This window comes from Dipodomys ordii, unplaced genomic scaffold (genome assembly GCF_000151885.1).
Source record: "Dipodomys ordii isolate 6190 unplaced genomic scaffold, Dord_2.0 Scaffold143, whole genome shotgun sequence".
Taxonomy (NCBI): domain Eukaryota; kingdom Metazoa; phylum Chordata; class Mammalia; order Rodentia; family Heteromyidae; genus Dipodomys; species Dipodomys ordii.
In genome coordinates, this window is record NW_012267359.1 from 2,718,366 (window position 1) to 2,737,241 (window position 18,876).

The window sequence follows — 18,876 nt, forward strand, 5'->3', positions numbered from 1 at the left end:
GGTTTTCTATTGAAAACTTGTGAATGGGTTTACTTGTAGGGGTTTTTGTTGAGTAATTCCTGATTGCAGTTGGCTGCGGGTAACTGAAACTATCAAAAGCCAACACCCATATGGCAGAGAACCATAGCATCTATTTCTACACAGTGGTTGACAAACCATGTTGTTAATTTTGAGCAACTCTTGTGGCAAATTGTCAGGAAAGGGTTACCTGCGTTTAGCTGGATGTCACTGGCTCACACCTGTCACCCTGGCTACGCAGGAGGCTGAGATCTGAGGATCATAGTTCAAAACCAACCTGGGCATTAAAGTCCACTGAAACTATTTCCAATGAACCACAAAAAGCTGGAAGTGGAGCTGTGGCTCAAGTGGTACAGTATGAAGATAAAAAAGCTAAAAGACAGGTCCTAAGTTTAAGCCCCAGAACGCGCGTACACACACACACACACACACACACACACACACACAGAATCATGTAGCAATATGTAGAATAATTTGAAAGGAGAACTGTGAGAATCCAGGTACCAGAAATGGAGAATGGAGGTTGATCACTTATCTTAGGTAGGTAATTTTATTTGACCGTGCATTGGTGGTGGTTCAGGGAGGAGATCTCCAAATGAGAGAAGAAGGCCTCTGCCTGGCCTTGGGCACCAGAGTTTGAGGACACCTTAAAATAGAGAAGAAAGATTGAAGAATAGCACACAACCAGACTTTGGTGTGGGCACTTGGTGCTGGGAGTGCTCTGCCCTTGTGAGTCTCCTGGCAGGAAGGTCCTTGGGGGTTGGGCTCTATTTCCCCTTCTAGGCTCAGATTCCAGAATTGATTCACTCATTGACTTTGGGTGGTTGTGATGTAGATGCTTTAGCTTCTCCACCTTTTTGTTTGTTTGTTTATTAGCATATATTATCAGTAAAGGGATTTTATTGTGGCATTTTGTTACATGTTTACAAGGTTCCTTTTCTTTTTTTTTTCTTTTTCCTTTTCTTTTCTTTCTTTCTTTCTGGTCCTGGGACTTGAACTCAGGGCCTGGGTGCTGTCCCTGAGCCTCTTTGTGCTCAAGGCTAGCGCCCTACCATTTGAGCCACAGCGCCACTTCCAGCTTTTTGGTGATTAATTAGGAATGAGCTTCATGGACTTCCTTGCCTAGGCTGGCTTCGAACAGTGATCCTCAGATCTCAGCCTCCTGAGCAGTTCGGATTATAGGTGTGAGCCCCTGGGTGCGCCTTAGGTGTCCATCCCTGAGATAAATATTTTTCTTTGCAAACATGTTTTGTGCTCAGAGGAGACATTTTCCCAAGAGTTTCTTCCCCCTCCGGGGTAAGTGTCTTTCTTTAAGATATTGTTGCTCAGTTCCCAGGGTGCACTAATTATTGGGCCAACAGGTGAGGTCAGAGGGAGAGACTATACTCCCCTCCCCCTCTCCTTACCCCCCCCATCCATTTACTTTTTTTTTTTACTTATGAGAGAGTGTGTAAGGCTGAAGACAAAAGCAATGCCTGTGTGCTGTGCTGTGCTGTGCTGTGTGTGTGTGTGTGTGTGTGTGTGTGTGTACTCAGGGCTTGGGGCATTGTCCCTTAGCTTTTACATCCAAGGCTGGCACTCTACCACTTGAGCCACAGCTCCACTTCTAGCTTTTTGGTGGTTGACTGGAAATAAGAATTTCATGGACTAGCCGGGCGGGCGCTGGTGGCTCACGCCTGTAATCCTAGCCACTCAGGAGGCTGAGATCTGAGGATCACGGTTCAAAGCCAGCCCGGGGAGGAGAGACCGTGAGACTCCTATCTCCAATAAACCACCAGAAAACCGGAGCGTTCTCCTTGAGCTGAAGAGCTGAGGGACAGCGCCCAGGCCCAGAGTTCAAGCCCCACGACCGACAAAAAAAAAAAGAATTTCATGGACTTTGCCTGCCCAGGTTGGCTTTGAACTATGATCCTCAGATCCTCCTGAGGCACACCCAGGGATTCACACCTATAATCCGAACTGCTCAGGAGGCTGGGATCTGAGGATCACTGTTTGAAGCCAGCCTGGGCAAGGAAGTCCATGAAGCTCATTCCTCAGATCCTCCTGAGTAGCTAGGATGACAGGTGTGAGCCATCAGTGCCTTCTTAAGGTTTGGAGCTGCACTTCTTGAGTGTGGGGACTGTAAACCATCTCTTCTGCCAGTGTCCAGGTTTTGCCTTTGCAGCCTTATTAATGGGTGCGCAGTGGGCGCTGCCCAGCCCGATGCTCAGGACTTTGGGAGAGGATGAGGGGTGTTAAGACTCTGGAAGAGGGTCAGCATGTGGAGGTGCAGTGGCCCGGAGGGCGTGGCGCATGTCCAGTGATGGAGGTATGATTTGTGCCATTGTTCCTCCTGCGAGGAGGCCTGGTCCTCTGGCTGTCTTCCTCGCCCTGGGAGCTCAGCAGCCATCTGGGCTTCAGTCACTGGCGCTGGCTTAAGATCTGTGTAACCAGGAAACCCTGCACGGCTCACCAGCGTCCCTGAGTCAGCTACGTCTGCTCCGCTGGGTGGTGCTCCTTCTAGATGGTGGCCAGCCACCCTTCGAGCTCTAGTCTGTATAAATGATTGTTGTTATAATTTGCGTGTATCCCCTAGAACTTCCTGGGATGCAATCTCTTGCATTTTTATAATGCTTTATGGTAGCCTATTGGCCCTGAACTTCTTTGCTCAAAACTGGAGCTCTACCACTTGAGCCACAGCTCTACTTCTGGCCTTTTGGTTGGTTAAGTGGAGATAAGGTTCAAACTCAGGGCCTCTCATGCTTGCTAGGGAGGAGCTTTCCCACTTGAGTCATGCCTCCAGTCTCTTTTGCATTGATTGTTTTTTGAGATAGGGTCTTGCTCCCTGCCTGGACTTCGATCCTCTTATTTTAGGCTTGCCACTGGGAGGAAAGGGATGTGAGACCATGCTTAACTTCTTTCCATTGAGATGGGGTCTCAAAGCTGTTTCTGCCTGGAACTGTCATCCTTCTGATCTCAGCCTCCCCTGTAGCTTGGGATGACAGGCACACACCATTGTGCCCCGTTATGAGCTGAGAAGGGCCCTCACAAGCTTTTCTGGTAGGGCTGACCTCAAATTACAACCCTCCCATTTGCAGCCTTTTAACTAGTTCAGATTACTGGTGGTAAGGTACTGGTAGTCTGGCCACATTTTTCTTTTCTTTTATTTTTTTTTGTCGGTTGTGGGGGCCTGAGCTCTGGGCCTGGGCGCTGTCCCTCATCTCTTCTGCTTAAGGCTAGCACTCTACAACTTGAGCCACAATGCCACTTCTGGCTTTTTCTGCTTATGTGGTGCTGAGGAATTGAACCCAGAGCCTCATGCATGCAAGGCAAGCGCTCTACCTACCACTGAGCCACCTTCCCAGCCCCAGTTTTCATTTTTATAATGCTTTATGGTAGCCTATTGGCGCTGAACTTCTTTGCTCAAAACTGGAGCTCTACCACTTGAGCCACAGCTCTACTTCTGGCCTTTTGGTTGGTTAAGTGGAGATAAGGGTCTCATAGACTTTCCTTCCTGGGCTGACATCTAACTGGGACTCTCAGATCTTAGCCTCTGAGTAGCTAGGATGACAAGCGTGAGCCACAGGCACCTGGCTTCAAACTTGGCAAGTCCCAGTCTCTTTGCTCCAGAGACCCTTCCATTAGAGCTAGAGTGCCACCTGGTGGCTGGGGGATAAAAGCCTGACAACCAGGAAGCTGATACTCAGGTTGTGGGTTTAGGCTGCGGAGGGCTTCCATTTAAGTCTGGCTGTGTCTAAGCCCTTCTTGCTGTCCAGCCCTTCTTGTTGCTATGAACAAGTGTCATACCGAGGCCACATGAAGCTGTCCTGCAGCATGGGGCTGTTAGTAGCAATGAGAATAGCAGGAGGAGCTGTGGCATGGTGGTATCAGCTGCAGTCTCAGCCACTCAGGATGCTGAGGCAGGAAGCCTAGGAGTTGGAGACCAGACTGGACAATGTACAGAGTCCGTGTCTCAAAAATAATACTCCAGGGGCTGGGAAGGTGGCTCAGTGGTAGAGCGCTTGCCTTGCATGCATGAGGCCCTGGGTTCGATTCCTCAGCACCACATAAGCAAAAAGAAAAAAGCCGGAAGTGGCGCTGTGGCTCAAGTGGTAGAGCGCTAGCTTTGAGCTGAAGAGCTGAGGGACAGCGCCCAGGCCCAGAGTTCAGGCCCCATGACCGGACCCCCGCCCCCCCCAAAATAATACTCCATAGCCAGGTGCTTGTAGTTCACACCTGTAATCCTGTAATCCTCTGAGATCTGAGGATTGTAGTTCAAAGCTGGCCCAGGCAGGAAAGGCTATGAGACTCTTATCCCCAGTTAACCAACAAAAAGCAGAAAGTTGAGCAGTGGCTCAAGTGTTAGAGTCCTAGGCTTGAGAAAGAAACCCCCCCAAAACCCTAGGACAGTGCCCAGGCCCTGAGTTCAAGCCCCAAGACAGGTGTGTGCGTGGGTGTGCATGCACGTGTGTGCACAAGCACAAACACATACCCACAAGGTTTAACTGGGTCTGGTGGCACACACCTGTCATCCCAGCAATTAGGAGGGTAAATCAGGTGCATTTCAAGTTGGGCTACATAGTGGGGACCCTCTCTCCCCAAAAGGGTGGTGGAAAGTAGATCTCCTTGGGAAGTTTTTGTCTTTAATAGAGTATTTTTACCACCAAGGGCTACAACATTTTATCCTCCCAGCCTGCCCTGGGGCAGATCAATGATTCTTTTGTGCAAGAGCCTTCAAGGAACGCAGATCGTGTTTGCTTTTCATCTCTAAAGAGACAGAGGACAGGAGGAAGCACTTTGAGCTGTCAAGGAAGGAGGCCAAGGAAGTTAAACAGGGCAGGGAGGCCCCGTGCGGTCTCCGCCACCTTTGTCCTCACTGCAGCTTTGTGCGGAGGGGGTCTTTGAAGACGCGTCTCCTCCTGAGCTTTCTCAGCAGGCATAAGCCATTTTTGAACTGTGTATTGCAAAATTAGACCTCCTTTGCCCCGCTTTTGGAAGCGTTTTTGTGCAGCTTCTCTAAGAAAATCTCTTAGAAATGGGTCAGCCCTTCAGCCTCCAGCCGGCTTGAGGCCTAGAATCGGGTCATATTTTTAGGGTACAAGGAGATCCAAAGATAGACTCGGGTCCTCAATTATTGGGACTGTTGGCTTCGTGACCCCACTACGAGCGGGTAAGGCAGGAAAGGGATCACATTAGTACACGCTGAAGTTTGGGCTACAAATCTCAGTGCAGACCTAGTTTGTCAGTCTGATGGGGCCTTATCCAGTGTTTGCATCTCTGGGCTCAGACAGGTTCATGAGCAAGTCTAGTGGCTTCGAGGGCCTTGGCATCTGTGGTTCTGCAACCATATCCCAACCCTCCCCAGCTTGGTTGTGTAGTCAGAACAACGGGGATTCAAATCATGAGCTTCCAACACAAGCTTTTCCCACCATGGAAGTAGCATTAGTGAGTAGCCCATTCTAGCTTTCATGATGTATGCAACTGTGTGTGCTGGTACTGGAACTTGAACTCAGGGCCTCATGTTTCACTTGGCATTTGTGCTTAAGACTGGAGCTCTACCACTTGGTCTATACCTCCACTTCTGGCTTTTTGGTGGTTAATTAGGACATAAGAGTCTTGGGGAGTTTTCTGATCAGGCTAACTTTGAACAATGATCCTCCAGATTTCAGCCTCCTAAGTAGCTAGGATTACAGATGTGAGCTACCTGCACCTGACAAGTGTGTGTGTGTGTGCGCGGGCACACGCGCGTGTGCATATATATATGCTAGCACTGGTGCTTGAACTCAGGGCCTGGATGCTGCCCCTGAGCTTTTTTGCTTAAGGCTGGCACTCTTATCGCTTGAGCCACACTCCACTTCTAGCTTTTTTGGTGGTTCATTGGAGATAAAAAATAACTTTCATCTCCGGGTGATCCTTAGATCTCAGCCTCCTGAGTGCCTAGGACTACAGATGGGGGCCACTGGCATGCTTTTCTTTGTCTCCCCTGCCGCCTCCCCCCCCTTCCTTGTCTTCTTTTTGATCAAGCCCAAGGACTCCTGCGAGTTCAGCCTGTGCACTCCCTCTGCGCTAGCTTGCCTCTAGCTTGTTTTTCCATCCCAAGAATAATTCCCAGGGGGAGAATCCCCCCCACACTTGGCACCTCCTTGCACAGTGGTGCTGCCCTGTTTTGCAAATGACCCACAGCAGGCCGACACCCCTGGTTCAATGCGATACCCCCACCCCAACAGTTCTCCAGACCAACAGGGTCTTCATCGCTTCTACCTGTGAAGCAGAACGTGGAGGTAAGGGTTGCTTTGCCATAATCTTTTTTATTTTATTATTATTTTTTATAAATAATAATTTTTACTTATATATCAAAAGTGAAAAAGCATTTATAATCAACATAGTTTCAATGACAAGTGATCCCATATTTGGGGACCGCCCTGCCCCCTACCTAGGGAGTACAGGGGTAATCTTGTCATGATTCAGTGCATAATGAGGAAAAACAAATGCTACAGAAGGACAGTTTTTCAGTGAAGAGCCAGGGGCAGAGATGGTGACAGGTGTACAGATGGGTCCATTGTCACATCTGCATTGATCACTCAGAAATCGGGCTGCAAGCCACAAACCCTGAGCTAGGAGGTTTGCAAAAAAGAAAGAAAAAAAGAAATACTAATGGAACTCAGATGACTGAGTCGGAGCTGGCTGTGTTTCCTTCCCTCTCTCCTCACGTGTCCACGCATCTCCCCACAGCAGCCGGAAATGACACACTGGCATGAGTCACCAGTGGGGCTGTGACTCAGCCTGTAATTGGGAGAAGTTCTGTCCTGGTAGGTCATGAAGTTCCTTACATTCTGCTTCTAAATAGACTGGGAAAATGGGATCGGCTCGCTCCTTACTCATCTCTGTCTTCTACTGCGTCCTTTTGGTCTCTAACTTGGACTGCTATGAGAACACTTTTACCTGGGACTTTCTGGAAAGAGGGGAAGTAGGGAAGACGGCAGCCCCGGGGCTCGGGCCGCCACGAGGTGGCGGTATGGGCCCCATCACTCCTGCCACCTGGAGAGAGTGGCGGGCCACGCTCCTGAGATTCCATGACACAGATCCAGAGGGACAGGATGCCAACGCTTAAGTAATTCTTAATGTCTTTCTAACAAGCACACCAGGGCAAAGCCGATGATCACCATCCAAGCACACCTCTGGCGCCCTGTCTTCCTCCATCAAGAGACTGGGGTGAAGAGCAGCTTCCTTTATTGCTGCAAAACTGAAAGTTTTTTTTTTTTTTGTGTGTGTGTGTGTGTGCCCATCCTGGGATTTGAACTCGGGGCCTGGGCACTGAGCTTTTTTTTTTTTTAAATTTTTTTTGGGGTCCAGTCATGGGGCCTGAACTCTGGGCCTGGGCGCTGTCCCTCAGCTCTTCAGCTCAAGGCTAGCGCTCTACCACTTGAGCCACAGCGCCACTTCCGGCTTTTTTCTTTTTGCTTATGTGGTGCTGAGGAATCGAACCCAGGGCCTCTGGCATGCAAGGCATGCGCTCTACCACTGAGCCACCTTCCCAGCCCTGAGCTTTTTTTTTTTTTTTCCCTCAAGGTTGGTGCTCTACCACTTGAGCCCACAACTCTACTTCTGGCTTTTTGATAGTTCATTGGACCTAAGAGTGTCATGGACTTTCTTGGCTTCAATCCACAATCCTTGGATCCAGCCTCCCGATTAGCTAGGATTACAGGTGTGAGCTACTGGCTCTTGACTAAAAAGAAAAGTTTTTAGGAAGCAAAAACCTGCTTCTATGTGTAAACAAGTTACCTACACTCCAAAGTGATATATGTCTGCCCCGACTGGGGGAGGGGAGGGTCTGTGGGAGATGGGAGGGGGTGGGGAAGGGCTTTGCTTGGGTGGTCGTCAGCCCTTCTGAGGGGAGGGGGGCGGTCAGGACTGGGGTGTCCTTTGAGATGAGTCTCGTGGTGGCCTTGTCATTCTCCAGGGTATGAGTCGAATGTAAATCGTTGGGCCAGGCACTCAGAGTCTGCAAGTCTCGTTGTTCCTTTCAGTGTGTCTGGGGCCCCGGGGGCCAGATGTGAGGAGAGATGGGTTCCATCCATCCCCTCCAGCCTGGATCTTTCTTGTTCTCTGCCTAGGGAGAGCCAATCCCCCAACTCGGGAGAGAGGCTGACGCCCAGGTGACTGGTGGGGAAAGTTACCATTGGGAGAGAAAGGTGGGTGTCTTTGCTTTCTCTGGAGAGAACCATGCAAGGGGAAATTCTTCTCTTGAGAGTTTCTTGGCGTATGACACAGGTCCAGTGGTGTCCTGGGGCAGGGCCGCTCGCTAAGGCTCCATCACTTGGCCCATGAAAAGGATTGTCCCTGTGGATGCATAAGCACAGTGTTTGTGGGTGACCTTGGGGCTGCAGGGCTGGGGAGCTTGCTGAGTCACAGCTGCTGGGGTAACTAAGTTAGATGGGGTCCAGCACTGCTTGGCTCTGACACTCCTGTCTCTCTTTGGGAGGGGGAATGGAATCGGCTTCCCACAATCCTTGGGGGCTAGAAGGGCATCTGTATCTGTCTAGACAGATGGTAGCTGGGTGTGGCAGTGCAAGCCTATAATCTCAAGAAAGCCAAGGGCTGATGATGTAGCTCAGCGGTAAAATTCGTGTTGTTCAGCTTGTGGGAGACCCTGGGGTTGATTCCTGGCAATACACACACACATATGCACGTTGCACATGTGCACACACACACACTGGTGGGAGAGTGGGGGATGCTCACCTGTGGGGTTGTGCCGAACCACAGTTAGGAACGGTCGATCCATGATCACCTCCTCAGGGGCCATGCGGGCCGACAGCACGGCGACTGCAAGAGGAGGGACAGAGTGTCAGGACAGACAGACAGACAGACAGACATCAGCGCCAGTGCCCGGATAGATTCCAAGGGCTCCGGCGACCCCAGCCTTCCAGCCTTTCACATGTGGACAACACAGGGTGGGCAGGGGGAGGAGGGCAGGAGGAACGTTCAGGAGCCTCCTTCATTCTTCTGAAGGTTGGCCTTGGCAGCTTAGGAGAAAACCCAGCTTTTTCCAAGAATTTAGTGGCGATCTATCAGTTGTTCCTCACAAATATGCTTAGAGCATATTATTATTACTATTATTGTTATTATATTAGTGCCAGCACTGGCTTGAACTCAGGGCCTCACACTCTTGCTTGACTTTTTTTTTTTTTGGCTCAAGGCTAGCCCTCTACCACTTGAGCCACAGCTCCACTTGTGTCTGGCTTCTTGCTGGTGAATTGGAAGGAGGTAAAGAGTCTCAGGGACTTTCCTACTGGAGCTGGCTTTGAACTACGATCCTCTAATCTCAACCTCCAGAACAGCCAGAATGCTGAGGAATTGTTGCTAAGCAAACTCCTTTAGTTTGCTTCCAGTGTCGCAAGTCAAGGGGCTGAGGAGCTGATGGGGAGGGACTGTCAGCTGCATGGACGTGTGGAGCGGGGTGGGGGGGGGAGTCCATGTGGGGCGTGGGCCGGAGCCTCACCCGTGGAGGAGGAGGCCACCGTCCCGCTCTCGTCTACCTCCATCTTCACTTTCTGCAGGGCCTGTGACACATAGAGCGGTTCTTGATCTAAAAAAGGGACAAGAAGGATCAACTGTGGATCTTGGGTACCCTCCTCTGCCCCTCTTCACCACGCAGGGCAAACTGCAGGGCAGAGCGGCGCAGCATGCAGGCCGCCACCCACCTGAGAGGCTTGTGAAGTCTGCCTCAGCTGGATTGAACATGTCTGTCATTCCCAGATTTTCCAGGGGTGTCCTCAGGTTGATTTCAGTCTCCAGGGAGAACCTGGAAGGCAGGAGTGGGGGGCCCTCAGCTCAGGGGCCCTCTTTCTGACCGCAGCCCCTGACACAGGCCCCTCCCCACAGGGCGCCCTCAGATGAAGACACGGTAGGATTTAATTTAACCCTGGAAGATGGAGGTCATTTTTTTTCCTCTCCCAAAACTATTTGCAAAGTCTCTGTCTTTGTCAGAGGTTTCTAATATTAATGAATATTCTTCCATCTCTCCACCCCCTCAAAGCTATGACTAATTACTTTCTTCAGATAAGGCAAGTATTTTAGCATAATTTTATTTAGCACAATGGGGCAGAGGGCAGGGTTGGAGTGGGGAGAAGAGAAAGGTAAATTCTCCCATAAAGATGTTTAAATGAAAATCTGGTCTATAGGTTGTGGATTTTTTTTTCTCTTTCCTCCTTCCTTCCCTCCCTGCTTCCCTTCCTTCCTCTCTTTCTTTTTTGCTCTTTGTGCCAGTCATGGGGCTTGAACTCAGGCCCTGAGTGCTGTTTCAGAGCTTTTGTGCTCTTGAGCCACAGTACCAATTTCTGCTTTTTGGTGGTTCATTGGAGATGAGAGTCTCACAGACTTTCTGCCCTGGCTGGCTTTTGACCGTGATCCTCAGATCTCAGCCTAAGTAGTAGGATTATAGGCATGAGACACCAGGACCCAGCTAGGTTGTATTTTTGAGATCTTTTTTTTTTTGGGGGGGGGTCCAGTCGTGGGGCCTGAACTCTGGGCCTGGGCACTGTCCCTCAGCTCTTCAGCTCAAGGCTAGCACTCTACCACTTGAGCCACAGCGCCACTTCTGGCTTTTTTTTTCTTTTTTGCTTATGTGGTGCTGAGGAATCGAACCCAGGGCCTCTGGTATGCAAGGCAAGCACTCTACCACTGAGCCACCTTCCCAGCCCCATATTTTTGAGATCTAAGCCTGAAAAGGATTTAGGTAGAGAGAGGGTTTGGGGTAGCCTTCTTCATGGGCAGAGGGAGGGAGAGGGAGGAGGAAGGCGGAGCAGAGGGGCTAAGGGAGAAAGAAGGAGATGGAAAAGAAAGGGAGGGTGGGGAGAATGTGGGCACACCAGCTAGCCAACCTCATGTCTTCTCTTCCCACTAACTTAGCATTAAAGCATCTGGAAGTTTAGGGGAAGCCTGGTGGGTGGGAGCTTCCTGTGATTCTGGAATTACCCAGCCGCAGCCTTCTGCACCCCCTTTTGTTTCTGCAGAAGGACTGAAATAACAAATCTGTTCTGTTGGAGCCCTAGGCAGAAGCTGTAGTTGGGGCTGTCTCATTTCCCAAGTGATGTGTGTGTGTGTGTGTGTGTGTGTGTGTGTGTGTGTGTGTTGGTCCTGTGGCTTGCACTCAGGGTCTGGACACTGTCCCTTAGCTTTTTCATTCAGGGCGCAAAGCTGGCCACACACAGCTCCATTTCTGGCTTTTTTTTTTGGCCACTAGTGGGGCCTGAACTCTGGACCTGGGTGCTGTTCCTCAACTCTTCAGCTCAGGGCTAAGCACACTACCACTTGAGCCACAGCACCACTTCCAGCTTTTTCTGTTTATGTGGTGCTGAGGAATGGAACCCAGGGCCTCATGCATGCAAGGCAAGCACTCTACCACTGAGCCACCTTCCCAGCCCCTCCACTTCTGACTTTTTGGTGGTTGGTTGGAGAAAAGAGTCTCGTGGACTGTGCTGCCTGGGCTGGCTTTGAACTGTGATCCTCAGATCTCAGCTTCTTGAGTAGCTGAGATTATAGGCCTGAGCCACCAGTGACTGGCAGTGATTCTTTTCACTACGCTGTGAGGGTAGTGACTGGTGGAGATGGGGGTGGAGTCCAGGAATGAATGGATGGAGAATGATTCAGCCTCCCTAGCCCCATCATTTCTCCTGCTTCCCTCTGGCTGGCTCTTCCTGGGGTTTCTGGGGGTGGCCAGTGAGGTAGGCGGATATGGTCTACAGACTCAAGCAGCAGAAGCATACAAGAGAGATGATGCAAGGAATTCTAATCAAACCCAGACAGGACAATTTCCCATCAGCCTCCCCCACATGCTCCTGTCCCATGGGCAGCTGGGAAACTCAACTTGGGAACAGTGATTTCTGAAAGCTAGGAGACAGGGAAGGGTGGGTAGCAGAATGTGGGCATGGATGACTTACTTGGGTAGGACCAGGAGGCGGGGCAGTCTGAGCATCTTGGCTTTCCACTGGCTGATAAGCTGGGCGTCTAGGATGCTGATGATGGTGGAGAGAGGCACTTCTTTTCTGAAGGGAGCTGCGATGAGCATGCTGAGCGTTTCCCCGTGGTAGGGCAGTTCCAGGATGTCATAGATATGGCCATCTGGGGTGGTGAATTCAGCTGGGGAGAAACCAAGATGGCGCCTTGGAAATGACTCCGACTCTGCTTTGTTCTAATGCATAGCTCTGTGTTCAACTGATTCTTCTTGTCTTTCTAATCCTTTCTGGAAGCTAAATGCTCTATTTGGTTTTTGAGTACCTGTCCTCCATCAGATAGGTAGGTAGGTAGGTAGGTAGCTATCTATCTCTCTATATCTATATCTATCTAGCTAGCTAGCTAGATAAATATAGATATATGGACTTATCTCTATAAATATATCTAATTGTGTGTATGTGTATGTGTGCATGCACACACGTGTGCACCAGTACTGGAGCTTGAACTCAGGGCCTGGGTGCTGTCCCTGAGCTTTTTCCACTTAAGACTGGTGCTCTAAAGTGGCGCTGTAGCTCAAGTGGTAGAGTGCTCGCCTTGAGCTGAAGAGCTGAGGGACAGCACCCAGGCCCAGAGTTCAAGCCCCACGACTGACAAAAAAAAGAAAAAAAGAAATGCTCATTAGGGGCTGGGAAGGTGGCTCAGTGGTAGAGCGCTTGCCTTTCATGCCTGAGGCCCTGGGTTCGATTCCTCAGCACCATATAAGCAGAAAAAGCCAGAAGTGGCGCTATGGCTCGAGTGGTAGAGCACTAGCCTTGAGCTGAAGAGCTGAGGGACAGCGCCCAGGCCCAGAGTTCAGGCCCCATGATCCTCCAGGAAAAAAAAAATAAAGTCTCATGCAGCTTTCCTGCCCTCAGATTTTAGCCTCCTTCGTAGCTGGGATTATAGGTGTGAGCCACTGGTACCGCTCTCCCATTCTGTCCTTTTATTCCTAGTTTTCTTCTACTTCAATACCCTCTGGTTTCTTAATCTCTTAAAAATTTTTTTTTTGCTAGTACTAGGGCTTGAACTCAGGGTCTAGGTGCTGTCTCTGAGCTTTTTTGCTCAAGGCTAACATTCTACCACTTGAACTATACCTCCACTTCCAGCTTTTTTCGTGGTTAATTGGAGATACGAATATCACAGACTTTCTGGCCTGGGCTGGCTTTGAACTGTGATCTTCAGATTTTAGCTTCCTAAGTAGTTAGGGTTGCAGGTGTGATACGGGGAGATATGGGGTAAGGAGGATCTTGGACTTACTGTAGTTGAACTTGTTCATCTGAGCCATCATGGGTACAGGAATGGTGCTGCCGTCAGACTTGTGGAAGACACGGTAGTGGGTGTTTGACTCAGGAAAGGGCGTTTTCCACCGGCCATTGAAGTAAAGTGCGTTTGCCAGCACCAGACGCGTCAGCGAGTCCACGGCCCCTCTGCCCAGCAAGTCATTGATCATACCTATAAGAAAGTCAGATGATCAGGATGTTTCGTCTACCTTTAAACCTGGTGGTGGTCCCCTTCATCTCCCACTACTGAAAAGGAGGTGTGTTGGGATGAGGCAAAGGACAGATGAATGAATCCATCTAGTTGCTTTTGATTTGTCTGGTCTTTCTGTGAGCCTGGGGGCATCTTTCATGTATATTCATTTCCATGTTCTCTGAGACCCTGCCCATAATCTGAGTTGGAAGCTTAAGCCTTTCCTTACTTTCTGCTTTCCATTGCTCTGTAAGGGGTGTGTGTGTGTGTGTGTGTGTGTGTGTGTGTGTGTGTGTGTGTGTGTGTGTGTGTGTGTGTGTGTGTGTGTGTGTGTGTGTGTGGTGTGTGTGTGTGTGTGTGTGTGTGTGTGTGTGTGTGTGTGTGTGTGTGTGTGTTCTGGTTAATTGGAGGTAAGAGTCTCACAGATTTTCCTGCCCAGTCTGTCTTTGAACCACCATTCTTAGGTCATAGCCTCCTGAAGAGCTAGGATTGCAGGTGTAACCCTCTTAAATGATCCTCCTGCTAGTCTCCTGAGTATCTGGGACTACAGGCATGCCCCTCAGCTTTTCCACAGGCTGGGATAACAGGCCTGTGCCGCCATACTCTGAATTGCTTTGTGGATTGGAAAGCCTAATCAGGAACACCAATTTACCCATTATGCTTTGGTTTGAAAAGTGCTGGGTCTTTCTGAGAAGGTAATGCTGGAAGCCAGAGCTTACCCCCGAGTTCCCCTTCCCAGCTCACCTTTCGTGTGCCTCTTCACCCAATCGTTGATGATGAATCTGGCTTTCTCTGCCTCTGAGAAGTCCACTTGCTTCACGGTGGTCCGGAACAGCCTGAAGAAGTGGGGCATGAAGCCCTCGACCAGCCTCATGTCCCGCTGGACAAAGATGGCATCCATGATACTGATCTCATCTTTGTTCCAGGGCCCCAAGAGCTCCCCGTGCAGCCCTCGGAGGCCGGGGGCCACGCCCTTCTCTGTGTGGAGGGAGACAGGAAGGGTGCATTAGACTCACCTGGAGCCCTGGGCCCCTGGCTTTCGCCCAGCTGGCTTCAGACCTCGATCCTCCTACCTCTGCCTCCTGTATAGCTAGGATGACAAGTATGCACCATGCCCCTTGGTTTGTTTTTGTGAACTTTTGTTTGCCCTGGCTCCCTGGAAACATGATCCTCTTATCTTTGCCTCCAAAGTAACTAGGATTACAGTTGTGAGCAACCGTACTGGACCTTATCCAAAAGGCTGGGAAGCGATGAGCTGTAGTGAATATCTTCTTAGAATAAATAGTTGGGGCAACAGCTTCGCATTTGTGATTCTACGTAGCATTTACACAGTTCTGTGCAGCAGGCAGTGTTGTTAACCCCATTTGATGGATGGTGAAACAGCCTCAGGAGTTAAGGTCACACAGTTAATACGGGGTACCTCTCTGTCTGTGACACCCTGGGCAGGACAAGATCCAGAGACCCAGAAGGTGGGAGGAAGAAGATGGACAATCGTACATGACTGGCCTTGGCTGAGCTAGAGCCAGCCTTCTCCCCCCAGCTCCTGCTGCCTTGGCCCCTGGAAGGTCTGTGAGGAGCCCCTGGCCCCCACTTCCTGCTCTGCCCTGTCTCTCCCTCTCACCTTCAATTTTGAACCCCATCGCAGCTTGGATCTGCTCTCGGGTTTCCCCTCCTGCGGTCAGCTGCAACATGGCCAGCACAGAGGCCACCCCGTAGGGTGAGAAAACCACGTTGCGGTCCTTGGCTGCCTGAGCCACTTGCTGGAACACCTTCACGCCGAAGTCTGTGGTCAGTTGGGCCAGCTGGGGCTCAGTGAGCAGCCCATACCCTTCACCCAAGGCCAGGGCCAGGACCAGGGCCAGGCAGGTAAGGGCTGGAGACGTCCGCATCCTAGAAGCAACAGAGATGAGAAGTTCCAGAAAGTCCTACAAGTCTGGCCAGGGATGGGGGTGGGGGGGCTTCTCATGTTTGCAGATGAGAAGTGGAAAGAGTAAGTTCATGTAATTACAGATCCTACTCTACCTACTTCTACTAATTCCATGGTTTTTTGTATGTGTGTGCCAGTCCCGGGGCTTGAAGTCAGGGCCTGGGCACTGTTCCTGAGTTTTATCTGCTGAAAGCTAGTGCTCTACCACTTGAGCCACAACTCCATGTGCAGCATTTTGATGATTAATTGGAGATAAGAGTCTCATGGACTTTCTTGCCCAGGCTCTCTTTGAATCAAGTACCTCAGATCTCAGTCTCCTGAGAAGCTAGGATGACAAGCGTGAGACACGGGCTTCTGGCTTTGTTTTTGAGGCATGGCCTAGACTGTCCTCCAATTCTCCATCCTCCTGCCTCAGTCTCCCTAGTGCTGGGATCACAGATGTGCTGGTCCTGGGCACTGTCCCTGAGCTGCTTTTGCTTAAGGCTAGCACTCTACCAGTTAAACCACAGCACCACTTCCAGCTTTTTCTGTTTATGTGGTATGGAGGGATTGAACCCAGGGCTTCATGCACGCTAGGCAAGCACTCTACCACTGAGCCACATTTCCAGCCCTGCAAGAAGTCTTAAATACATTTTTTCTTAGAATAATGTTAGAAGATGCCCTAATATATCACCCTTCCCCTCCAGGCGGTTGAAGAGCTAAATTATAATGGCATCTTTTTTTTCTTTTTGTCAATCGCGGGCTTGAACTCAGGGCCTGGGCACCATCCCTGATCTCTTTTGCTCAAGGATAGTGCTCAACCACTTTGAGTTCCACTTCTGGATTTCTGGTGGTTTATTGGAGATAAGAGTCTCATGGACTTTCCTGCCCTGGCTGGCTTTGAACCGCGATCCTCAGATCTCAGCCTCCTGAGCAGCTTACCTGACAGCCACCAGCGCCTGGCCATAATGACATCTTTGATTTGCATGGCGTTTTTGGTTGTTGTTGTTGTTTTTTGTTTTTAGTATCTTTTTTTTTTTGACTCATTAGGCTTTCTCCAATTACTGTTTGATGAAAATTGGAGGAAATTTCTGAGGTTGGGGGAGGAGAGCAGGTGTTGCTGGGGAAAGATGGGGCTGAGGTCCGGTCTTGGTAATGGTCTTGATGGTGGGGGTCCCACCTGCCCTACTTGCCTGTCTTTGAGGACGGGGCAGGGTTCCAGGAGAAAGAACACAGAGGGAACATAAGGACGGGGATGGACGGAGGAGATTCGAAAAACTTCCAAAGAAGTCTACTCCCCCGCAGGGAAAAGCCAGAAGGAAGTTACCTTTCTCCTACCTGACAGAGGCTCCTTGTAATTGGCGGTTTCTCCTGCTTGGTAATTGGTGGTTTCTTCTGCTCCGTGGAGTGGGGCGGCTTGAGGAGCCCTGGCTTTGCGCTGCTAGAGGTGGGTAGGTGGGGTGTGCGCGGCTCCTGCTCCGGGCGCTGCAGCCACAGCTGTGCTGCCTCTGGGCGGCCACCTCCCTTTATACAGATGAGGCAGGAAACATGAACTCATGGCCGGCCCCACCCCCTAGCCCGCGCTGGCTGTCTGTCTGGGCCGGCCGCCATCCAGCCCCCTTGGCACCTCCCGCTTGGAGAACTCGCCGGGGGCGTGTGCGTGCGTGCTGTCCTGTGTGTCTGTGTGTGGCAGTTGAGCAAACTCTGATTGCCTCGTCCCCACGGCCTCCCTTGCTCCCCCCCCCCATGTCCTTGTCCAGCACAGGCCTGGCCGCGCTGTGTGGCTCACAGGCTCACCCTTCAAAACTTGCTTTCCTAGTGGTGCAACTTGAAAAGAAAAAATGGCCCTTGGTTTCCCCCCCTCCCCTTGCCCCTCTCCCAAATTACCAAAGAAGCTGGAGATTTTTCCTACCAGGCCCGTCTGCCCTGTGCGTGCCCTGCCACTCTCTAGGGAAGTCTGGCCCTCCCTCCTCTGTCCCCAGCCCTGCGGCCAGCGGGCGCGCAATGTGCGGGTGACCGGCTGCGTTCTGTTTGTCTTAGACTTGGGCCCCACAGAGGATGCCAGGCCTTTCCCTCGTCCCTGCCATGTGCCTGATGGCCGGGGGTGGACATGCTAGTTCCCCTACCATGTGCCTGGCTCTGGCTCTCTCTCTCTCTCTTCTCTGCCCCCAAGGGCTCTCCTGATGGCAGTAGCCCTGTCTGAGTTAGGGTTCGCAGTGGGGTGGTGGTAGCAGAAAGGGACCTGAGGTTACCATAGGAGCAGTATGGCACAGCATTGGGTGCGTGGCATGCGGGTCTCATTTCTCGTCACTGTCTGTGGCAACTGGCAGGGAGGGCTTGACCCTTATCTTCTTCCTGCAGGGCACACAAACTGGCAGACGGAGCCCACAGGACTAGGGAAAGAAGGAAGTAGAGGTTTGGGGTGTTTTTCGCGGTTAGAAAAGGAAGAGTGACAAATGAGTGTGTGTGCATGTGCACACGTGTGCATCAATACTGGGGTGTAGACTCAGGGCCTAGGCACTGTCTCTTAGGTTTTTTTTTTTTTTTTCTCAAGGCTGGCGCTCTACTGCTTGGGCCACAGCTTCACTTCTGGCCCTTTGCTGACTCATTGGACATAAAAGTCTTATGGATGGCCTTGCCTAGACTGGCCTTGAACTGTGATCTTCAGCTATCAGCCTCCGGAGTGGCTATGATGACAGATGTGTGCCAGCAGCGCCTGGCACCAGTGGCTGGCGGCTTGTTATTGGGGGGTTGGCAGACTTGGGTCCCATTGGTCACAGCTCAGGTGCCATAGATGGAGGTCTTGGGAGAGGGAGAGGGGAGAGGAAAGGAGAGAAAGGGGAGAGGGGAGGAGGGAGGGGAGGGGGAGGTCGGTGGACCCCTGAGGGTCACTCCCTGTCATGCTTCTCGTGGGTGGTGGTGTGTAACCGGTGGTAGCCATGGAGATGATTGAGGGCAAAGGCAGAGGAACTTTGAAGTGGGTGGGATCATCAGGATGTTTGTTTTGGATTTTCAGTAAACAGATGCCAAGGGCAACCACAGCAGAGCAGTTTTCTCATCTGAACTGGAGGTGGCTGGGGAGGGGTGGGGGCAAGAGGGGAAACCTTCCATGGAAAGACAGGATCAGACACAGTGGAGAACTGTTCCCGGGCCTCCGCCTCCTGTTTATATGTCTTCCCTTCCATGGACTTCTTTGTGGCTTGGAGGATGATTTGCCACAGGAAGGAGCGAATCACCCTGCCTTCACCAAAGGTTGAGACACAAGTACAGACCCAACCGCATCTCCCTCCCCCCCCCCCCCCCCCGCCCCAAAATACCCCTCCATCCTCAGGGCTTGCCGCAACCCAAGGTACCTAGCCCCAGGGACCAGGAAGGCCGGCGGGTGTATACCCCACTGGCAGCCAGCCTTCCAGAGGCTTCAGCCCTGCTCCTGGGTTGAGTTAGCTCGGTCTTCCCTGGTCCTGTTTTCTGTGGCTGGCCTGGTCCTTGGCCTTGCCAGGCAGAGACTAATT

The 18,876-nt window shown here is 51.2% G+C and overlaps 1 protein-coding gene across 3 annotated transcripts; it reads right to left on the bottom strand.

The window, feature by feature from the left end:
* Nucleotides 1-4,687: 4,687 nt before the first annotated feature.
* On the bottom strand, nucleotides 4,688-16,844 carry Serpine1 (serpin peptidase inhibitor, clade E (nexin, plasminogen activator inhibitor type 1), member 1). 3 transcript variants are annotated; one of them, XM_013031737.1, is made up of 9 exons: nucleotides 16,703-16,844; nucleotides 15,080-15,348; nucleotides 14,203-14,436; nucleotides 13,246-13,440; nucleotides 11,937-12,135; nucleotides 9,699-9,799; nucleotides 9,497-9,583; nucleotides 8,737-8,820; nucleotides 4,688-4,764 (listed from the first exon to the last, which is right to left on the bottom strand). In XM_013031737.1, exons 2-9 carry the CDS (start codon nucleotides 15,345-15,347, stop codon nucleotides 4,706-4,708), a joined length of 1,227 nt encoding a protein of 408 aa, XP_012887191.1. In that variant the 5' UTR covers nucleotide 15,348; nucleotides 16,703-16,844; the 3' UTR covers nucleotides 4,688-4,705. The 3 variants fall into 3 exon arrangements, with proteins under 3 accessions (XP_012887191.1, XP_012887192.1, XP_012887193.1); XM_013031738.1 differs by having other exon boundaries at nucleotides 16,692-16,844; XM_013031739.1 differs by lacking the exon at nucleotides 4,688-4,764 and adding an exon at nucleotides 8,255-8,337.
* Nucleotides 16,845-18,876: the final 2,032 nt, after the last annotated feature.